At 43.4% G+C, this 21,512-nt stretch overlaps 1 protein-coding gene across 1 annotated transcript in view; it reads left to right on the forward strand.

The window, feature by feature from the left end:
- Nucleotides 1-21,512, forward strand: part of LOC104523042 (inositol 1,4,5-trisphosphate receptor type 1-like) — a gene marked incomplete at its 3' end in the record, with an annotated part of 165,575 nt that overhangs the window by 71,700 nt on the left and 72,363 nt on the right. Inside the window, 15 exon segments of the mRNA XM_029084380.1 lie at nt 546-707; nt 806-976; nt 2,013-2,078; nt 2,951-3,088; nt 5,024-5,149; nt 5,524-5,724; nt 7,231-7,482; nt 8,024-8,149; nt 8,901-9,029; nt 11,909-11,935; nt 12,828-12,948; nt 13,586-13,770; nt 15,347-15,495; nt 16,486-16,597; nt 20,124-20,150. Coding sequence (XP_028940213.1) covers nt 546-707; nt 806-976; nt 2,013-2,078; nt 2,951-3,088; nt 5,024-5,149; nt 5,524-5,724; nt 7,231-7,482; nt 8,024-8,149; nt 8,901-9,029; nt 11,909-11,935; nt 12,828-12,948; nt 13,586-13,770; nt 15,347-15,495; nt 16,486-16,597; nt 20,124-20,150 — 1,992 coding nt within the window.

A 21,512-nucleotide genomic window follows, 5' to 3' on the forward strand; every position in this document is an offset into this window, starting at 1 on the left:
AATGTAAGAGTGCAAACTCAGTTGGAAGTAGAATACAGAAAAGATTCGGGGGACACTGATAAGGAAAAAAAAATACATGAGTTTCTCATGCTGAGAAAAGAGGTGGAGGAGAAAGGGAGGGAAGAGGAGGATTTAAAGTCCTTGACATAATTAGCATTGCAACCTGCATGCTGATGTAGGGTTTTATTTCATAAATAGTGAGAAAGCTTAGTACCAGGAATGGGCAAGAACTATTTGAGCAATAGGGTGAGGCTGACGTAGGGGCAAATATTTTGGCATAGTCTGACCCCCAAAAATGTAAGTTGGATAATGTAAGCTGAGTGAACCATGATTGATGAGAATTCCTCTTAATCTGGAATAGCCTCCTGATTAAGCAGGACACTGTAAACCCCTGTGTGTCTCAAGATAGCACTTGGATTTGATAAATTTTCCCCTTGTTTAAAAGTAAGAAAAAAGGTTTTCAGTTACCTCTGACTGGACTTAAGAATCTGCTGGGACATTCAGTCTAATATGCTGGTTAACTCCTCCACTCTGTTTGCAGTGAGGAGAATACACCACTGGATTTGGATGATCATGGTGGCAGAACATTTCTCAGAGTTTTGTTGCATTTAACGATGCATGATTATCCTCCTCTGGTGTCTGGAGCCCTTCAGCTGCTCTTCCGGCACTTTAGTCAGAGACAAGAAGTCCTTCAAGCCTTTAAGCAGGTATGTGTGTGTATTGAGAGCATTATTCCTCCTCTGGATGTATATATTGCAGCTAAAAACAATCCTTTTGTGCAACTAATGGATTGCATTCATGTAAGGTTCAACTGCTTGTTACCAGCCAAGATGTTGACAACTACAAGCAGATAAAACAAGATTTGGACCAGCTGAGATCTATTGTGGAAAAATCAGAGCTTTGGGTGTACAAAGGCCAAGGTCCTGATGAGACTATGGATGGAGTGCAAGGCGAAAACGAACACAAGAAAAAAGAGGTAATTAGGTTGTGTTTGCACAAATGCATGTGTTAACATTTTAAGAAGATGTAACTGTTTCCAGAAATATGACAAAAACATCATAATTCCAGCACACTGCATAGCCGGTGAGGCTATCTGTATTGCTTTTAGGTTAAGCCAAGAATAAGAGGACTTGAGCTAGTTGATACAAATTACTCTCAAGTAGAAACTGCTCAGGATTAGCAGCCACTGAATTGTCATCTTTAGGCTCTAACAGAGCAGTTGGTTTGGATTTGTTCTGGCTCCCAATTTGTGTCCTTTCAGCACTGACAGATCGCGTGGGTTTTGTATGGTCTAAAGTACCTCAGATAACGTAAGGGCAGAGCTGTGAGCTGTTCAGGTGATGCATCTTGAATCATAGCACTGTGATGAAATGTCAGAAGAGAATGGTGCTCTATCTGTACCTAATAGTACAGGACTTTCTTGGCATGCATATCTGGCTTTGAATTAATTAACCACCTTTTACCTCTGTATAATTTGCAATCATATAGAAACGACTGAGTGAGGGAATTAAAAAAATAGTCCCTGGGTTATGAACATTTATTGTTGGAAGAAAATAAAAGTAATTTACGTGTTGCTTTCCTTGCGTGTAGTACTGTGAAATATCTTTTGATATCTGTGCAGTGACAATTTAATAATAGTAGAGAAGGAGAGAAAGTAAGAAGTTTTTTTTGGGAGAGACTTGATTACAGACAGAATGTGACAGGCAAAGGAAAGGACAGGAGGTTGCTATCTCTAAAAATCATCCCACTGTCATCTTATTTTACGTTATAGAGGTCAGTGTGACTTGACAGGATAATCCATGCCACTGTCATCTTATTTTACTATCATCTTATATTATAGAGGTCAGTGTGACTTGACAGGATAATTATAGGTATTTTTCTGAGACTGTCAGAAAACTGAAGGATGACACTCCTTTCCAGGCAGAGAGCAGGCACTATCCTAGAATGGTAATTCTAGCCTTCATGAAGACAATAGTATAGGCTACTAATAAATTGTCTGATTTTATCCTCAGGAAGGTCACAGCAAGTCCCAAAAGCCTGAAAGTACCAGCAGCTACAACTACCGTGTAGTAAAAGAGGTAAAACTTTGCTTCTTGATAGTTAAATGGAAGTGTCAATGAGTAAGGCAGTTCTGGAGAGCTGCAGTCAGAGGGAGGCGCCCAGGAAAGTCTGAGTCACTCTTCCGTTGTGGAAACTATTTGCTGAGTAATAACATATCCCCACTTGAATGAGGAGCCAGGAATATAATCAGCCCGACGTGTATTCTTTCCTTAAGAATGGATTAGTGAGAAACACGACGTTTTGCTGCTGTTTCAATGGTAACACAATATTTTTGTTGTTAAAGGCTATGACGGAAGTAAGCAAGTGGAGAAGCTATTTAATTTGCCCTGTCCCAAGCACTTTGCACTCCAAACCACTGTGCTGTTGAAACTGAATTTAAAAACATACCAGACAAAGAGCGTGCGTTGGCGCTGCTGTGCTGTGAGCTCATGGTCTCCCTGTGGCTCTGTGCTGTGGAGCCCGATGCCAAGTTCACTTGACACAGCTGAATCCTGCAGGACCAGCCCTAGTTAGAGGTGCCATGGATGGTGCCCGGGCCAGTAACCTGCTTCCCTTGCCTCTGCCGAGTGCCACAAGGCTGGGTGGAGCGGTGGCGAGGGGTTGATGGCTGCTCTCAAGGGGACAGCAGACACCATCACTGCTTTCTGCCCCCCAACATTTCCCAGAGGCTCTTGGTTCCAGCTTGGTCCTTTTGCACTTCTGCTGATGTTACAGAGGCAACCAGGCCTTAGCTCCTCACCTTGAATCCCCAAAACTTGATTTTGCTGCTTAGAGCTGCTCAGGTCCATGCAGATGCTTTTTTTTCACTGTTGCTGCTCTCTGGGAAGCCACCTGGCATGCTCTGAAATAAAACTCAGAACTTCAGCTCTAAGGCAAGTCTCTTCTCCAGATCCTGCTGCGGCTCAGCAAGCTCTGCGTTCAGGAAAGCGCCTCGGTCAGGAAGAGCCGAAAGCAGCAGCAGCGACTTCTGAGGAACATGGGAGCTCATGCAGTTGTGCTGGAGCTGCTGCAGATCCCTTACGAAAAGGTTGGCTTTCTGTACACTTGTCACCTTGCTTAGTGTCATGTTGATGGGCTTTTAATACCTTTTCTGAATCTTCTTGAGCCTTCTACATTTATATTGGATTCACAGAGGTTATTTTATGAAGTATCCACATTTCATAAATACTGGGGAGCTTATATAAACCCTGTTTCATAGAATCATGGGATAGTTTGGGTTGGAAGGGACCTTAAAGCTCATCCAGTCCCAACCCCCCTGCCAGCAGCAGGGACACCTTACACTAGACCAGGCTGCTCAAAGCCTCATCCAGCCTGGCCTGGAACACTTCCAGGGAGGAGCAGCCACAGCTTCTCTGGCCAACCTGGGACACTGTCTCACCACCCTCACACCAAAGAATTTCTTCCTCACATCTCATCTCCATCTCCCCTCTTCCAGTTTCAAGCCATCACCCCTTGTTCTGTCACTCCCTGCCCTTGTCCAAAGTCCTTCTCCAGCCTTCCTGGAGCCCCTTCAGGTACTGGGAGGCCACTAGAAGGTCTCCCTGGAGCCTTCTCTTCTCCAGGCTGAACAAGCCCAGAGTTTGAAGTCTTTGAATATACAATATTCTGCACTATTTCCCAAAGAAATATTTGTCCCTTGTAGCTTGGAGTAAGATCAAGGCTCAACTCTCAGATTTTCATGGGAGGTGTGTGCTGCCCTGAAGTTCAGCTGTATCAGTGGAAGCAAGACCCTGGCTATGGCTGTGAGGTAGCTGTGTGACAGCCATCCTAGGAACACTCAGGGAAATGAGGGTGGCTAGTCCCCTGTGGGATTTATCAGCAGGTCTGCCCAGTAGTTAAATGTCGACCCCCCAGTTGCAGAGTGCCAGACTCCCCCTTAGAAATGAACAAATGCCAAGTGGCTCTCCAGGCAAGGTTGGCTGATCATAATTAGCCATATCAGAGCAACGTGTAACATCAGCGATGTGGTTTGAAGCCCATTTTGACTGGGTTGCTGTATGGTTTGAGCTTGCACAGCACCTCATTGTGCTGACAAAGGACACCCCAAGTTCATCACATTGGCTGCCCATTACTCACAGGTGACAGGTACTTATCAGTGCATAGGTGAGGGAGCTCTGCACATTTTTCTGGTCACTTTACTGTCCTCTGTTCCAAACTCTACAGGTTTCTGAGAACCAGTAATTCCAGACAGTAGCTTTGATTAATGTTAAGTCTCATGCTGTCTTGCTGCATATTTTGGTAAAAAATCAGAAAAAAAAAAACACCCTCCAACACCTCTTGTCACCTTTCTGTCCCATACGTGTGCATACATATTGGACAGGCAGTGTGGAAGGTGCTTCAGCCTTGGAAATATATGAAACTTAAAAATAAAAACAGATACTAGTTTTCCAAACTGCATTTTCTACCATCAGTGGACTGATAATCCACACTGATGTCAGAGGAAAGGCACCGGTTCCTGAACTGTACTTGGAAGCATGCAAGTAGTGTGTGGATTCCAGTAAATTTAAATTGGGCTTAACTGTTGCAATAATAACTTTCCACCTCTCCTTTGCCATGAAGTACCTATCTGTCGCTGCCGAAATGCGTTTCAGTGGAACATGGCAATTTTCCTCTGTAGCCCCAAGGTGATGATGTGTGGTTTGGCCAATGTACTGGTATGTTCAAAAGCGTAAAAGTGACTAAAGCACGTTGCTGGCAGGCTTGGCCATGCAGTATGCAATTTTAGAGAATAAACTACTGTAATTCCTATTATGGTCTTTATTTTTGATGATCTTTAAAACTGTGAAGCAGGCCAAACTCATCCCTGATGTCTGTGAACTGGGTGGAGGTTTGTTTTTCTTTGGAGTGTGAGAGAGACGTGACAGTTCCCTTGCCGAGCTGGAGCTGCAGCTCATCCAGTCCTCACCTGAAAGTGAACCTTCAGATTCTTTTTAACCCCGTCTTATTTGTCATGCAATCACAGGCTGAAGACACGAGGATGCAGGAGATAATGAAGCTTGCACACGAGTTTTTGCAGAACTTCTGTGCTGGGAACCAACAGAACCAGGCACTGCTGCACAAGCACATAAACCTGTTCCTTAACCCAGGGGTAAGAATAACCTCATGCCATGATTTATTCTTTTTTTCTATCAAGACAAGAGAATGGATTGTCCGTGGTGATTGCCTCTGGGCCTGTTCTGATGCAAGATTGGTTGAAGGGGTCACACTTTGTTTTCATTCTAAAGCCTCAAAAGTTGGCAAGATCTATTTGTTTAGGCCCGTTTCAGTGTAGAAAGTTCAAGAGACTGAAGTGGACTGAAAAATAGGCTTAGATACGAGCTGTTGTGTTGAAAGATGAGGTCCTTGGAAATGTTCTTTTCAGGCCTGCATCCTGCAGGAGTGTTGACTCTATCCTGACCTCTGTGTGGGTTTGATCCTTTGTTTATTTTCTAATTTCTTTCTTTCTTTCATCCCCTCTATTAGATTTTGGAAGCAGTAACAATGCAGCACATTTTCATGAACAACTTCCAGCTTTGCAGTGAGATTAATGAACGCGTTGTTCAACACTTTGTCCACTGTATCGAAACACACGGCAGAAATGTTCAGTACATAAAGTTCCTGCAGACAATTGTCAAGGCAGAAGGAAAATTCATTAAGAAATGCCAAGATATGGTAATGGCTGAGGTGAGAGCTGCAGAGATTTGCAAGGTCTGAACAGAAGTTTTCACATACCATTTGGTGAAAGTGACAAATTGATCCTCTCGCTTCTGGGACTGCCAAGAAGCTGACAGTGAGCTCTCACAATGCAAAAAGAGCATACAGCTACCAGAAAGCACAGGCTTTTTTGTGACCAAACCCTTCCTGAGCTCTTCACCCATAGGTACAATGAGTGATCGGTTATTAGTGATACTTAAAATTACTTTCCAGGCTTCTACACAGCAGCATATAGGTGGGCTTATCAAGCCAGGGTGTCTTTCCCGAGCAAAACTGGCTCCAAGATGAATAGTTTAATTTCAAGATCACTAATGCAGAAGGAAAATTTTACCATGGTAGTATTTTGATGGGAATTTTTTGTCTTACCAAGACATATTCAGTCGTTTAAGTGCTGACGGGTGAGAAGTCTGAGAGTCTTCAGAAATTTAGGTGTGTAGAAAATTGAAGTGTTGGGGTAGAATGGAGAGGCAAGAGAAGGGCAAATAAATCCCTTTCAGTAGGATATTGGACGTGATCTGTTTGACACCGTGTTTGCTCGTCTGATGGGATTTTTATTGGCCTCCTCAGCAGGGGGAGCCTGAGGATCAGATTTGTCAAGCTCTGGCTTTTGTTTATCAACCTTACTAGATGGGAAAGTCTTCCATATTTTGTCATTCAGCTCAAAAATGGTTTCATGAGCTTCTCAACACAGAGTCAAGTTTGCGAGATGCTCAGCAATTGGCTTTCAGGGGGTCAGCAGCTGCTGAGAAAAGGGAGTTGCCTTGGGGGGTTGCCTCTGCATTTTATTTAGGTGTTTGCCCCAAACCTTGTGGGAGGACAGCCCTGGATCCCTCCAGCTGTGTGCTCAGAACTGCCCAGCTTGGAGCAGGTCTCAGTTTGCTTGTTCTCCTTCCCTTCATGGAGTTAGAGGAGGTCTGAACTGCTCTGAAAATGTGGCCATCCAGATCTCCAGCGTGAAGCTGATAGAAATCTTCAGCGTGTGACTTAACGTGTCACTCACTAGCCTTGGGAAATGGATGATGTTTGTTCAGAAGGGTGGAATTACTGAGCCCTGCAGTCCTCCCATCCGGCGTGCCCCTGGGGCCTTTCTCTGAACAAGATGGTACGTCTAAAGCTAGCTGTATTAAAAAGTTAGCTGAGGCAATATATGTGAAATAAAAAAGCACAACGGAAAGTCACAAGCTTCTTGGCAGGACTTCTGTCTAAGCACTCAGTTGGACTGGCTTTGAAGTTCTTGAGCAGTTCAGAAGTGGTAAATTCTTGAAGAGAAAATGTCATACTCGAGCCCTCTGCCCCATGAAGGGAGCACCAGAGGAATGCCCAGCTGACTTGGTGGGCTGCTCTCCTTTTTTAAGTGTCTAAAGAAGAGCTGATTGGGATTTGTGCTCCAACAGTCAGCCCACAGATGAGGGGAGGATGCTGCGGGGAGATGCACGGGCTTTGATCTGCTGATGGGATATTTTTCTTTCTGGGTAGTTGGTGAATGCAGGAGAAGACGTCTTGGTGTTTTACAATGACAGAGCCTCCTTCCAGACTTTGGTGCAAATGATGAGATCAGAGAGGGATCGGATGGATGAAAACAGCCCCCTGATGTACCACATCCACTTAGTAGAACTGCTTGCCGTCTGCACAGAAGGCAAAAATGTCTACACAGAAATAAAATGCAACTCCCTTCTTCCTTTGGATGACATTGTTAGGGTAGTAACCCACGAGGATTGCATACCTGAGGTGAGGGCTGTTTGGAGGCACTGGCCTATGTGTGCTTGAAATGTGCTGGCTTTGGGTGAGAGGGGCTTGATATGACTGAGTCTGGGCTGGAAGGGTGGTGGGGCAGGTGGACTGTGAGCTGGGAAACTGGATTCCTTCCCTGCTTCTGCTATCAGCAACCCCGGTGAATCCAGACAGTTAAGTTAAATCCTCTTATACTTGTTTCCTTGCCCTTAAAATAGAGATGTGATGCTATACTTGCTTGTTTTATAGGGTTCTTGAGGCAGAGAGGTTTATGGAGTATGCTGCTAACCTTGAGCAGATGGTTCTGCAGAACTGGAAATGATTATTACACTGATGTTTTGTCTACAGTAATCCTGGTGGTTTTTATTGGCTGATGTCTTGCTATTCATGGCATTAAATTTCACCAGTGCTTAAATAAAAGGAAGAAGTAGAATTACAAATGACTTATATGGCAGTTTTAATGTGACATTATATTCATTCATAATAGTATTCAGGTTTTTATTTTTTTAATGGAAATTTCTTTTTCCTCTACTTTTAGGTCAAAATTGCCTACATCAACTTCTTGAATCATTGCTATGTGGACACAGAAGTAGAAATGAAAGAGATTTACACCAGTAATCATATGTGGAAGCTATTTGAGAACTTCCTGGTTGACATCTGTCGGGTAATGATTTCTGTATCTAGGAAATGAATTAAAAAAAGCTTAAATGAACCTGTTTAGTACAGAGCAGTAAGACTAAGACATAACAGTGCATCAAGGCAGTAAGTACCCTGAATACTGTGTTCCTTCAAATTTGTATGTGCCTTCTTTTCCTTACGCCTGTGGATTTCATTAGTCATATTCCATGGAACACATTAATATTTTCCTTTTGAAAAGAAAAAAAAAAAACCCACCACAACACACCACCAAAAAAAAAATCCCAACAAACTCAGAAAAGCCCCACACCCCACTCTTTTGTCTAATGCCTTTTTCTGTTCTGCCACCTGGCTTGCTTATTCTGGCCAGGGTAGTGAGTTCCTTCCCAAGCAATAGTCAGCGGTTTTTGGCAAGTCAGGACAAATTTTTTCCAAGCTTGGCATTTGTTTGGCCATATGGCTTTTTGCCTGGGATTCCAAGTATTTCCCCGTACGAAAGCATTACACCTCAGTCCTCCCTACCCTACTACTTTCTTTCCTCTAAGGCACTCTGTTGTTTTTTCCCCTCCCTCCTAAACATGCGATATGCCAGCACATTAAAACAGTAACGGTGTTGGGCTTCTGCCTTTGTGTGTGCTGGAAATCCAAGTGTCATAAATATCATTGTGGCAGGGAATTGGTGTGACTAGAAGAGTTCAAAATCAAGAATTCCAGTCTGTAAGGCTGCTTAATCTATCTTGGTGGAGCTGCTTCTGACCTAAGAATGAATTGTCTTGCAGGCTTGTAACAACACCAGCGACAGAAAGCATGCTGACTCCATATTGGAGAAGTACGTCACAGAAATAGTGATGAGCATAGTCACCACTTTCTTCAGTTCCCCATTCTCTGATCAGAGCACTACTTTGCAGGTAGGAAAATGTAGAGAGACAGAAAACTGAAAATATGCTGCAAATACAATTATGTTCCTTCCTTTTTGGTTCTATTTTCCCATTAAAAAGAAACACACATGTTTGTTAGGGGGGAACAGATGTGTATTCTTTCTGACCAGGATGTTTCTTTTGCTGTAGAAGTGGAAAGATTTATAGATCAGAGTACAAATGTTTGTCTAGAGGGGCTGGAGCCTCACGTTACTTCGTTAGTAGATTCAACTCTGTAGTAGCACTGAGATCACACAGGTCTTTTGAAGAGACTTTCTACATGTCATTATCAGGTTCCAGCTGAGAAAATCACACTGCACATAGGGAAATGAAGGATTTTTTCAATGTTTTGTATTGCAGTTGCATCTACTGGGGCTCTGGCTGGCCTCTTTGCAGCCTTAGATCAGAGTACAGTTAAATAAGATGATGTGGGCAGGCGTAGGAGAGCAAACAAGCAGTTTTGCTCAGCACTAGTTTGGCATGCCAGCTGTCTAGCAGGAGTAAAGCAGTAGCACAGCAGCAAGGAGTTCTCCAGAGTGCCATCAAGAAGGAAGATAAAGCTTTGGTGGCAGGTTTTCCAGACAGGAGGAGAGGGTGTTGCATTCCAGAGGGTGCAAAGGTGATAGTTTAAAGCAAGCATGTTTTTATAGGAAGATTCTAGTTTCCTTTAAAACCAAAAAAGTTCCAAAAGCTCTAGTGTGTTTCATTAAGCTGAGTAATTTTTTTTCTTGTTCAGAAGTTGGGGAAATGTGGAGGAGAAGCTTGGAACATTTGTGAAGTGTCAGAAAACAGAGATTTCCATCGCAGAACAGCAAGGACATTGCCTTACTGTTTGTATTGCAGCCCAAAGATAACATCGTTCACATATTCATAAATAACTTTTTGGGAGGAGTGTGGGTGGAGTGGTCAGGTGCCTGGCAGGTCTGTCAGAAGTTGGAGCATGGTAGTTGTTGAAACTTGATGCAACCTCATCGTGCCAAAGGCAATTGTTCACAGTGCAAACTCCAGGTTTGTAATTGAATGCAACTGGCAGTAGGTTGGGAGGCATCTGGTTCCCAGAAGTGGCTATAAAGGGCATCTGGCAAGTTGACGTGTCAGTCCCTCATCGAAGAACTCATGCTAACCCTTTGGATGGTGGTGTGCTGCCTGGGTGACGGCAGCGCTCCAGGGAAGTGTACATAAAACTGCTGTGTGACTGCATCAGGTAAAGACTTCCTTCTGCTCAGGATGAGCAGAGATGTTCCTGCTTTTCCCTGACTGACCACCTGTATCTCTCGTGTTGACAGTCTGCCCACCTTGAGTCAGGACATGTATTCGACCCGTGTCTGGGTGACCAGTGGGCAGCCTGATCTACCAACTGTTGAGCATTCAACACGGCCCTGCTTCTCACAGGCTTCGACAACCCTCCTTATTCAGATGAGGAGACATCACACTGAAAGCAAGAGCTGTGTTTGAGATTGGCTCAAAGACTCCTGAGTTGCCAAACTGTGGGCATTGCCTGGGAGAGCACAGGGAGCTGCCACAGCTGTGCATGGGCTGAGCGGCTTTAGTAGGGTTCTGTCTGAACTCACACAAGTCCGAGCAGTCCAGGACTTGATTTGCTCCTCATGTGACTTTAAAATGTCACCAACTTTTGCAATATCGGCCTCCATGCTAGTTGGTCAAAATTTCATCAAAAGAAAATGAGAAACTGAGATCAAGCTAGCCTTGTCCCCCAGGGCTCTGCCCTTCTCCTCTCATCCCTGTCATGCTTTTAGTCGTCATCTGAGTGTACAGCATTTGAATACACTTCCTTACCATCATATTTCAACTGTTGATTTTATTTGTCAGCAGCTTTTCTTTAGTTTCTCAATCTCTCCCTTTGCCTAGCAGGATGAAGTAATTTATTTCACCTCTTTTACCATCTCAGTTGATAGTTTTGTCTTATCCTAGATTGAACTTTCCTCTACATTCCTAATTTAAAAGCTGTTTCTCTCCCTTTTTCTGCCTGTCAAGACTCTTGCCCATACCCAGGGTCTCTCCCACCTCAGCAGTACAGCTGTTGCCTGGTGTCCATCACTCCTCAGGTGGGATTTTCTTCTCCCATCTGGGATGCTGCAGGGCAGTCTGCAGCTACTGCTGCCTGACCTGGTGCCGCTGTCCCTGTAGGCGAGTGACCGTTGCCGTTCTCCTTTGCGTTCCCTTTGGATTCAGTCACTCCCTGTCCTTTCTGCTGCACCTTGTCATCTCGTTTCTTCCCACACGAGCCTCTTCTTGTCTCATGCTCTTTCATGTTACAGCTTGTTCAACTTAAATTGTACCTCCTTTGAGTCAGGACCAGCCTTGCTTGTTCAAGGAACACCTTGTACGTCTGTCATGCGGTTCAAATCATATAAAATTAGGAGAACATAAGATATGTCTTTTAAAAGAACAGCTGTCCAAAACTTTTCCTCTTCAACAAGTACTCTGTAGCCTGTTTGCCTCCTAAGGGTGCTGCTGCCCAAGGCTTTCCTTCACAAGTGTAGTTGGAGGCATAGTCAATTTCTTATTTGATTTATTGATCTAATTTAAGCAAATGAAACATCTTTGAAGCTTTTTAAGATTGAAAAGTCTTTAGACGTGAATTGAGAGGAATACGTGGGTGGTTTAAATCCAAAAGTGCAGGTATTTTCAGTGCCCTTGGAGAATACTGCTGTCTGCCATGGTTTTGGTGTTTGGCTTATTTCTAGAAAGTATAGAAGGTATTTGCCTCGTAGTAATTTTTGGTTCTTGAATTTTGATTCTCCTTTTGTACATTTCATAATAATGTTATTTGATTAATTGGTCTAATAGATGTAATTATCTAATAGATATGACTTTTTCATCTAACTCCACTTTTTTCTTACAAACAGGCATTAATCTTGACCAGAATAAAAGAGGTATTTTTTCACTGGTTCCTAAGTCTTACGGGCTTTGCACTGTGGTGTAGTTCCCTCAGCTAATAGAAGCATTACACCGCTAGTAGGCACAGGGACATGGGGTATTTGTATTCCCTCACAATGGAGGTTCATTTCAAATATTTAAAATACTCTTTCCTCTACAGGTAAATTAAATTAATTGTTCTACTGAGAAATTACTGTACAAAACCAAACAGAGTTTTGGTCAATATTATTGGGATGTTGCAAAGATGAAAGAACAGAGCTCGTGTTCGTGTGTGTGTTGGAGTACCTCACCTATCTGTAGTGGAAGATCACCTTGTGAAGTACAGGGCTAAAAAACCACACCTTAGTTTTGGCTGATCCATAGCAGCTGTAGTGTTTACCACTAACTACTACCTGTGTTTGAAGTAACAAACACACAGCTGGTTTCTTCAGTAAATTAGATACCAGCTAATAATACTTCAAATGATGAGTTTTCAACTCCGGACCTGTGCTGTTGTTTAGCCAAGAGCAAAGTCCCATTTACCTGTAGAACTATTGAGTCAGCTACTGGTCAACAGTAAAAGAAGAGTCTCTGTATGCCAGGTTTGCTGATAACTGATTAAACACATGAAGATGACTGCTTATTTCCTTTGCTTAGTCAGGCTTCAATGACTTGAGGCTTTATGCTTTAGAAGCTATCTATTTAATATTTCCCTTGTAGCCTTCGTTCCCACCCTCGCCATTCAGCTGCTGATTGTGTGGTAGATACGCTGCCTACAACTTGAAGTTGCCAAACAAGTGGACGCAGACCAGTTAGAAATGACTGGTGTGCAGAGAGTCATGGCTGAAGCTGGTAGATCTCAAAATCACGTGATGAGTTTGATTTTTTTTCTTTAACCTTGTGTTCTAGACTCGCCAACCCGTGTTTGTGCAGTTGCTGCAGGGCGTGTTCAGAGTGTACCATTGCAACTGGTTAATGCCAAGCCAAAAGGCGTCGGTGGAAAGCTGCATTCGGGTCCTCTCAGATGTAGGTAAGAAGTGGATGTGATCAGAACTAACTGCTGCAAACATCATCAACCAGTATTTGCTGCTTATGTGTCATCCTTCCAGAAAGAAAGTGCATTTTACTTCCCGCAGGTGCCACTTGCAGGTAACTCGGAGCCAAGTGCAAAACCAGAGTTATGTTGATATATTGTGGTTGAGCAATAGGTGTTGTCACTGTAACCTGAAGTGCTTTCTCTGTTTAACCTCAAAATTCTCTGCAGTCCTGTTGATCTGCAGCAGGCAAATAGTTTTGTACCACTCGTCCCAGTAATTTCCTCCACTTTTAGTAGCAAGAAGAGTAATTTGTACTGGATATTGAGGCCAAATTCTGTTGGATGGGTGTACATGTGTGTTAGCTTGAGACGTTGGGAGCGTGCACGTAAGGACAGATTCCTACTCCCACACTTTAAAGTCAATAAACAGCTCTGAGGTGTGAAAGCCTTTAGACGTAACACTACGCAGAGGTCTGACCCATTACACAGGGACTACTGGGCATTGCATTGTTTAAAAGGCACACGAAGGAGATTGCAGAAGGGATTGCAAGTGGAGGTTGTCTTGTTCTTGCCTTGGTTGTAACACACGGGCTGAAGGAGTCAATTCTCACTAACGTTTGGGTTGTTGCAGCAAAAAGCCGCGCGATTGCGATTCCTGTAGACTTGGACAGTCAGGTCAACAACCTCTTCCTGAAATCTCATAACATCGTACAGAAGACTGCGATGAACTGGCGAATGACTGCGAGGAATGCTGCCCGCAGAGATTCGGTGCTCGCTGCCTCCAGGGATTATCGAAACATAATTGAAAGATTACAGGTGACTGCACAGCACCCCTTCCTCCTCTGATAAGCACTTACTCTGCTGCCTGCAGAAAAGGAGGAATTTACTAAGTAGAATGATATTTGGGAATTAACTAGTCAAAATGCCACATGGTAATCAAGTTAGCTGATGCTGAATGTAATAATACTGCTTATAAGATCAAGTGTAAACCATTGTATCAAGACAGGTAATTGAACATGCACAGCTAATGGGTATGGAAGTACTCACAGAATCCCTGAATTGCCTCAATTGGAAAAGCCCTTTAAGATCATCGAGTCCAACCATGAACCCAACACTGACAAGTCCCCAACTAACCCATGTCCCTCAGCACTGTGTCTACACGACTCTTCAATCCCCCCAGGGATGGGGACTCCACCACTGCCCTGGGCAACCCCTTCCAATGCCTCAGAACCCTTTCAGCAAAGAAATTCTTTCTCACATCCCATCTCAACTGCCCTTGGTGCAACTTGGAGATGCTGATATTTGAAGGTAGTGGTACTTGAAGTATTCTTGTTCCACGTTAGTAATACTTCTTTGATAAGACAGGACTTTTTCATCATCACAGCCATCCAGATTCTTCAAGCACTTTGCTCCTTGTACACCAAAACTCTCAGTACAATGAAAGGTGCACCAGCCCTGTCTGGAAACCACTGCAGAGCTTGAAATAGAGATGTATGGGTTCCTTGAGAACCAGTTGCAGCCACAGTCATTCCCCGATGAAACAAAATGTGTGCACTCCCATAGTGTTTTTGCTAAAAAGACTATTTAAACACAATGCTTTACGTTAGAAATAAGGATTGATGTGTTACAGCTACATTCTGTGTTCAGACCTGTGGACAGTTCAATAAGACCTTTTTTTACCCCAAATTAAATTCATTATTTTGCATGACACCTTTAAAATTTGAAGATTCATTTTCTGGTCAAAAGGTTTTTCTGGCAAACAGTTCTAACTAACTTAAATTAAACTTATATTACATAATGTAAAAACACTGCCCAACCAATTCTCATTGAAATAGCTTCTCCCTCTTCATCCATTCCTGCCTATTTCTCCATTTCAATTCTGTTAAACTTCCTATCTAGCTTCATAGACACCTCAGTATTTTCTGCTTGTTTAAGTATTAGGATAAATGTGATTTCACTTTTAAGGTTGCTACAGCTTTCCAAACATCAAGGAAAAGAGGAATAATTTTATTTTCACATGATTTTAACAGTACTACTTTTTTGTCAGTTCGTGCAAGCATGCATAGCCTGATCCTTATCACAGAGTTTCAGAGCAGCTATCAATCTGCACTTTTTCTGCTAAATCTGCAAAAGCACCTACAAAGATGGGGAGGGGAGAGGAACTAAGTAATCAGGGGGACTGCTGAAAGTCAGGGCTTCTGTTTTAAAGGCAACTGTTAAACATAACACTGAAAGTCTTATCTGACCAAACTCTGAGATCTTTCATCTAATTTATCCAGGCAGGACAAACCTAACTGTCCTGTCTCTCTTTCACAGTTTGTAAATTAATTGGCATATAAATTTAGATGTATTTAATGTTTATTTAAAATCTTGACGTGGTTATATATTCCAGGACATAGTATCAGCTTTAGAGGATCGCCTGCGTCCTCTTGTCCAGGCAGAGCTGTCGGTGCTGGTGGATGTGCTTCACAGGCCTGAACTGCTCTTCCCAGAGAACACGGATGCGAGGAGGAAATGTGAAAGCGGAGGATTCATTTGCAAGTAAGTTGGCTTGAAGTCTGGCTCGTTGGGAGGGATTTCATTTTGCTTTATTCCCAACTTTCCCATGCCCTGTGGAGTGGTGCCCTCTTGCCCAGCTTTGCAAATATTTTATATACTTTAAAATACTTGTAAAGCACAGTGTTTCATGGTATGATAAAGATAATCTGTCCTTAGAGGGAGGGGGGGGAAGCTTTTAAGGAGTGGGGAAGGACGGCTTGTTAAGCTCTCACAGCTAATGCTTAAAAACTTCTGTCTTTGCTGCAGGATACATGTTGTGAAAAATAGTAAAAATGACTAAAAAAAATTTTGAGGTGATCCCTGTTGTTCTGTCCCTGCCTTCAACCCCAGTGATGTTTGCAAGGGACTTGATCTTGTAGCACTCAGTGCTGGGCACTATGTCAGAATCAGTTATCATGTGCATCACTCGGTGTGGATGCTGCCCACATCTGGGGGCAAGGGAAAGGAAAGAGTATGAGGCTGTTTAGAGGGTGATTCAGAGCAGAATCCAGCTTCTCAGATCACTCACCTCCTGGAGGGGTGGGTTATAGAGAGAGTTTATGGACACTAGGTACCAGAGTAACAAACAGATCCTGGCTAGGATGGATTTCTAATCATGCTATCCAGACTCTCAGTATGCTTTTTAACAAAGCAGTATGTGGAATAGTTTTCTTACTGTTAAGTATTTGTTCTGGAGGACCAGCAAGTCCTAAATCCCACTGTCTCTTCTCCTGAGTCCTTTCAGCCTGTAGTCAGAGGGTTTTATCTGACTGTCCTGCCAGGGGGGATGCAGCTCCCTTCACAGCTTCAGCAAAGCCCATGGTAGCTGATTAAATGTTACTCCTGAGAGAATGTTCCCAGGATGGTTGTATAATGGTGTGATAATAGAACTTGTCTGCAGCTTAAACCAATTAAGTAAGATAACTGTGTGTATCTTATCCTGTTTTGTAATATTAGTACTAAAACGAGCTGTGATTGATTGGTTATTTTCAGGTTAATAAAGCATACTAAACAGTTGCTAGAGGAGAACGAGGAGAAACTATGTATTAAAGTATTACAGACGCTCAGGGAAATGATGACCAAAGATAGAGGCTATGGAGAAAAGGTAACGTAATTTACAGTTCATCCTTCTGTCTTAAACACTGTCTTTAATATTGAGTAAAGGAAAATAAAATTCTCATTCTTCCAAGCTGTGTTTTGTATGTGTAAGCATTTCTGTACTGGATCAGGAACAAAACATTTTTAGTCAAGTAATAACTTCAAATATAATTTGAAAGGTAAACTTGTTTCTGTTGCTTTTCTACTTGAGACTTGCAAGTTTAAGTCTTAATTCCTGTGGTTGCTGGCACTGTAAAAATATCTAATGTTGTTACCTTTTTATGAAGGATATAACCTGTTTATCTGCTCTCTGGGTCTAGGTGACTCTTCATCAGGTCACATAACCTTGCAGCAAGAGGATATTCTGTAGTTTAATTGTAATTTGTCTGACATTGAGTCGTGATCTTGTTGTGAATTATAGATGGAAACTCTCTATACACCCATCCATGTTTTTTTTTCTTTCCCTTTCCTACATACAACTCCTTTGTCTTGTGCAGAAAAGTGTTTTTCTGTAGGAACAGACCTGCTCTCTATTTGCATCAGAGGAGTGTGTGTATCCATATATGTTTGTGTATCGAGGCATTCCTCCAGTCAGTCTCAAAATCCTGGTCTAAGGCATCTCATGCATTTTTAAGCAGCCTCAGTTATTACCATGCCACACTGTAGTGTCCAGAGCAATACACCCTCCCAGTGAACGTGCTCATGAGCAATTGAGAATTGCCAGTTGGGACTGGGGGGAAGCAGTGGTGTGGAAGGATGCTCGCTGCAACTGGGGATTCGTGCTCGGGAGCAGATGGTGTCTCATATCCAATTCTCACTTGCAGTAGGGCTTAAAGTTGTTGCATAGTGCCAGATTCACAACACAGAAAGGCAAAAGCTTCAGAGATAAGACAGTTTAATAATAATAATTGTTTATCGCTGTAACTGCAAGGGAGGGAGATGATCTGAAGGTAGAGGAACCCAGAGCATCACTGGGCTGAGTGGCCAGCTGGGATGTCACACAGGACCTCAGCTTTGGCTAGCCTAGCTGGAAATGAGGACGCAGGAGCAGCATATAGTGCTCTGTTGCCAGACCAGCAAGAGGCAAGTGCTGACATGCCAGAGCACAGGGACCTGGAGGAGGGAGAGCAATTGGAGCGAGGAGGCTGTGCGGCCGTGGGTGTGCACGTGTCGGGGCTGTACCCATCACACCCAGCTGAGCACAGCAGCACCAGGAGACTCCTAGGAAAATGCCCTAAGGGTAGGGATGGCTGGTGCTGTGCTCCCTGCCCTGTCAGGAACGCTCTGTCCACGTGCTGTCACTGCCTCTTGGCCATCAGAGCTGCAGCCAAGCACCCAGCTCCTCCTGCCACTTTACTCTACACCTGTGGTCCTACCTAGAGGGGTTTTTTTCACTTTGCAGTAGCAGTATTTTTGGAGAAAGTGTTTGACTTTGGGGGAATGCCCTAATCAGCGGCAAGAAAGAAGCATAAATACGTGGGATGAGAAGGGGAGCAGGGTAGGTAGGAAAGGGCAGCAGCTGCAGGTTTCAGCTTGACTTCCAGCACGTTGTCCTTTTCTGCTGAAGGGGCAGTTATCGTGTGCTGGGTCATAACTGACAAGGTGAAGCCCCAGGGAAACCTCCTGTCCCCTCCTCAAGGTCCCTTTACTAAAACTTCTGCGATACAGGACAAGTCTGATCTGGAAGGGACTGGTTGTAGCCCACAGGAGTTAGCCTGCTCCTGCAGAAGGGAGTTGGGCTAGGTGATCCTCTCTAATGAGTGTAGAGTGCTGATGTTTCCTGCTGTCCATTGCTGGGGATGTAAAAGATTAAGTGTAATCACAGATGTATTTTTACACTTCATTAGCACATCAGTGCACTTTCTCCTCTTAAAAAGAGCCAAGACTGTCCAAGGTCACCTTAAGTAATAGAAAAGGTGGGTTGATGTAGAAATATACTCTAAGTTAACAAAACCCAAATGAGAGCTTTGAGGCTTATTTCTTTTAAATGCAATATGCCACTCAGAGATTTTTTTCTAAATGGAAATTCATTTACTGGAGTTCCTTAGACTTTATTCGGCCAACTCAGGTGAAGCAGTATCTAGAAGATAGAGTTAATATAACTTGCACCATTCAGATCATGGAGAAACCCCACAAGATTCTAAAAACCTTCAAAGTGTAGAAAATGCATTAATTTCTGAAACAGTATATCAGTTACATAATGCAAGATAAGAATATGCTTGCCTGTGAAGTGGATTTCCGAATATGAGAAAGCAGCTGATGGCTCACAGATAGACTGCGAGTAGTAGTAGAACAGCTTTTACTGTCTGGCTGTGAGAAGTGCAATCATATTTATTCTCCCTTGTGACTCATATAACTGTATTTAGTCACCACTTGAAAGGCAATACCTTTTGTTTTTAAAATCAGCCTGGAGTCTAAAAAAAAAAGGGGGGGGGAGGGGGAGGGAGGAAAAAACATGATGCACCCATTGTAAATACAGGAGTCCCTACATGCTTAAAGGTGGTGACTTTTGCTCTTGTGACCAGCGTATCGATCACACAAGCAGTACTGCTCGTAGGTGAGGTGTTTGCAGAGTTGACAGCAGTCATTTCAAAGCAGTGTTCAGCAGCAGAGCGCCGTGGAAGTTCTGGCATAGCCTGTGATTTTGCTGTAATACCATGTGCTGCTCGCTGGAACCAAATCTGATTTATATATAAAAAAAAAAGATTGTACTCCTCCTCTCACACTTAATCTCCCAGCACAGATAATAAAAACACCACACCCTCCTAGCCCTTGTCCCTTTTGTAGGTGGGAAACGTAATGAGAGCGCGGTGTTGTCCGCTCCCATTAGCCAAGGCCTTCATTAACCAGCTGGGGTTCCTCTGCAGCATGCAAAAACCCTGGTGAGAACACAGATGCACAGAAGCTTGTGGGAAGGCTTGAAGTTTTACATATTGCTGCAGACTCCTCGGCTTGGCACGCGCTCAGGTTCGCTCAGTGATGGGTAGCATACTGTGGTATATTTAATAGGCAGAAAACTTTACTACGCTGACAGTGTAGGCTAGACCCAAGTTTTTTACTTTGCTGAAACATGTCATTCATACACGTCTTTCTGGGTGCCTACCAGATGATGAGCCTCAGCTCTGCAGGACTTGTATTTTAAAACTCCATTTCTCTTCCCAAACTGGAAATCCAGCCTCTGTCCTCCTGCTGCTGCTTACAGCTCACGCTGGTGACGGCTCTGATGCCCAGGGGTGAAGTTCTTGGATCCCCATCAGCCAGCCCATGTGGTTTGTCACTTGGCACAGGAACAAAGCCAGGGCACATCCTGTCTCCGGAGCTCCTGGGCGCAGTGTGTCCAGCAGCGTCGGTTCCCAAACCCACCGCATCCCGGGCGCTTCCAGATGTTCCTCATGCTGGCTGTAACATACTCACAGTGTTGGATTGCAGCATGAAAGTGTTAAATGATTTGTAAGAGCCTAACATGAAATTTAATTGTAATTTCTCTTACTAACTCTTACTTTCAATTCTTCCCCTTCTTTCTTTTCTGGCAGATTACCATTGAATTGGATAATGCTGAGGTTTTAATTTTCTTTATTTTCTACAGTGTTGTTTCTATGGTGTTTGTTTTATGAGTAGCCCTGTGATCTGTCCTGTTGTCTCTTCAGCACTCAGCTTTCTGATTCGTACGCCTGTGTCAGTGAATTAGTTGAGTTTTCAGTCTGCCGTGTGTCTCTGCTGGAAATAGTTACCATAACTAGTTCCATACATCATTACTTGGAGTATTAGTCCAAATGCAGTTATAATTTTTGGCCATCTGCAATTATCTGGTGCTGTAGTAGATCCCATGAAGTTTAGGACCAGATCTAAGTGCTTTTGGAGCAGCAGCTGCCACCGGCACCATTAAAACATCAGCATTTAGCGCTCGGCCGCGATGACCGTGTTTAGTTTCAGCAAAACTAAATCCTGAGGTTTAATGGTGTTGAAACAAGTTGGAAGAACCTGCCAAAAGCTGGAGAAGACCTTGACTGAGGTGTCTCCACTTGCTGACTGGCAAGAGCCATTGCTCATGTCCCCAGGGCATGGGGCTGCGGAGAGCTTGGTCCTTGTGCAGAAACTTTACCGAAAAAGGTGACAGTCACACAGTTCATCCAGGCGTCTCGCTGTCCTTCCTGTTGCCTCTCAGTCAAGGTTTGGTGTATAAAAACGTTTGGAGGTGTTGTGAAAGCGATGTGGTGTAACCGTATGAAAAGTACTGACTTCTGAAGCTCTTGCTGTGTGAAAAGCTTCCTACCATCAAAAAAAAGTGCCTTCAGTGGCTCTTGGGCTGTGTTTATGCTCTGTGAGGCTGTTTGACGGACAGAAAAGCTGTATTTAAGTGAGAACTTTCAGTTTAACTGAAATGAAGCTTTCTAAGGACTTTTCAAAGTGGTGTGTCTGGTTCGGGCACAGGGTGGAGGGGAGGGAGCTGAGCTGTCTCTGCTGCTGCAACTTCCTCATCCAGCTCAAAAAAACCCACATGTGGTTGCTAAATTTGAAATTCCTTTTGCATAGATGTATAATACTGAGAAAGTGATTGACTGGCACCTTATTTTACTGAAATACCAGGAAAAAAGAAATATTTTCCTCTCTGTGCTTTGTTTCCTGTGTTCTCTCTCAAGCCAACCTTTTATTTGGAACAAAATTCAACCACTTAAAATGCTTAAAATGTTACTGCTCTTTCTTCAATAGAGTAGGTAATGAAACATGCCAGAAATTGCTTTCTGTAGAACTTGTTAATTTTGATGTTGATCAGCTGAATTCACTTGGGTAAAATTCATTCTGAAAACCACACGATGTTTGGGGACCTTACCTGCTGAAATGGATTTGAAATAGGAAATATTTGTCACAGCAGTGGACCAGAACCTGTACCCATTGCCCAGGGTTGGACTGGGGGGTCTGTT

This window comes from Antrostomus carolinensis, unplaced genomic scaffold (assembly GCF_000700745.2).
Source record: "Antrostomus carolinensis isolate BGI_N321 unplaced genomic scaffold, ASM70074v2 scaffold21193, whole genome shotgun sequence".
In the NCBI taxonomy this organism is placed as follows: Eukaryota; Metazoa; Chordata; class Aves; order Caprimulgiformes; family Caprimulgidae; genus Antrostomus; species Antrostomus carolinensis.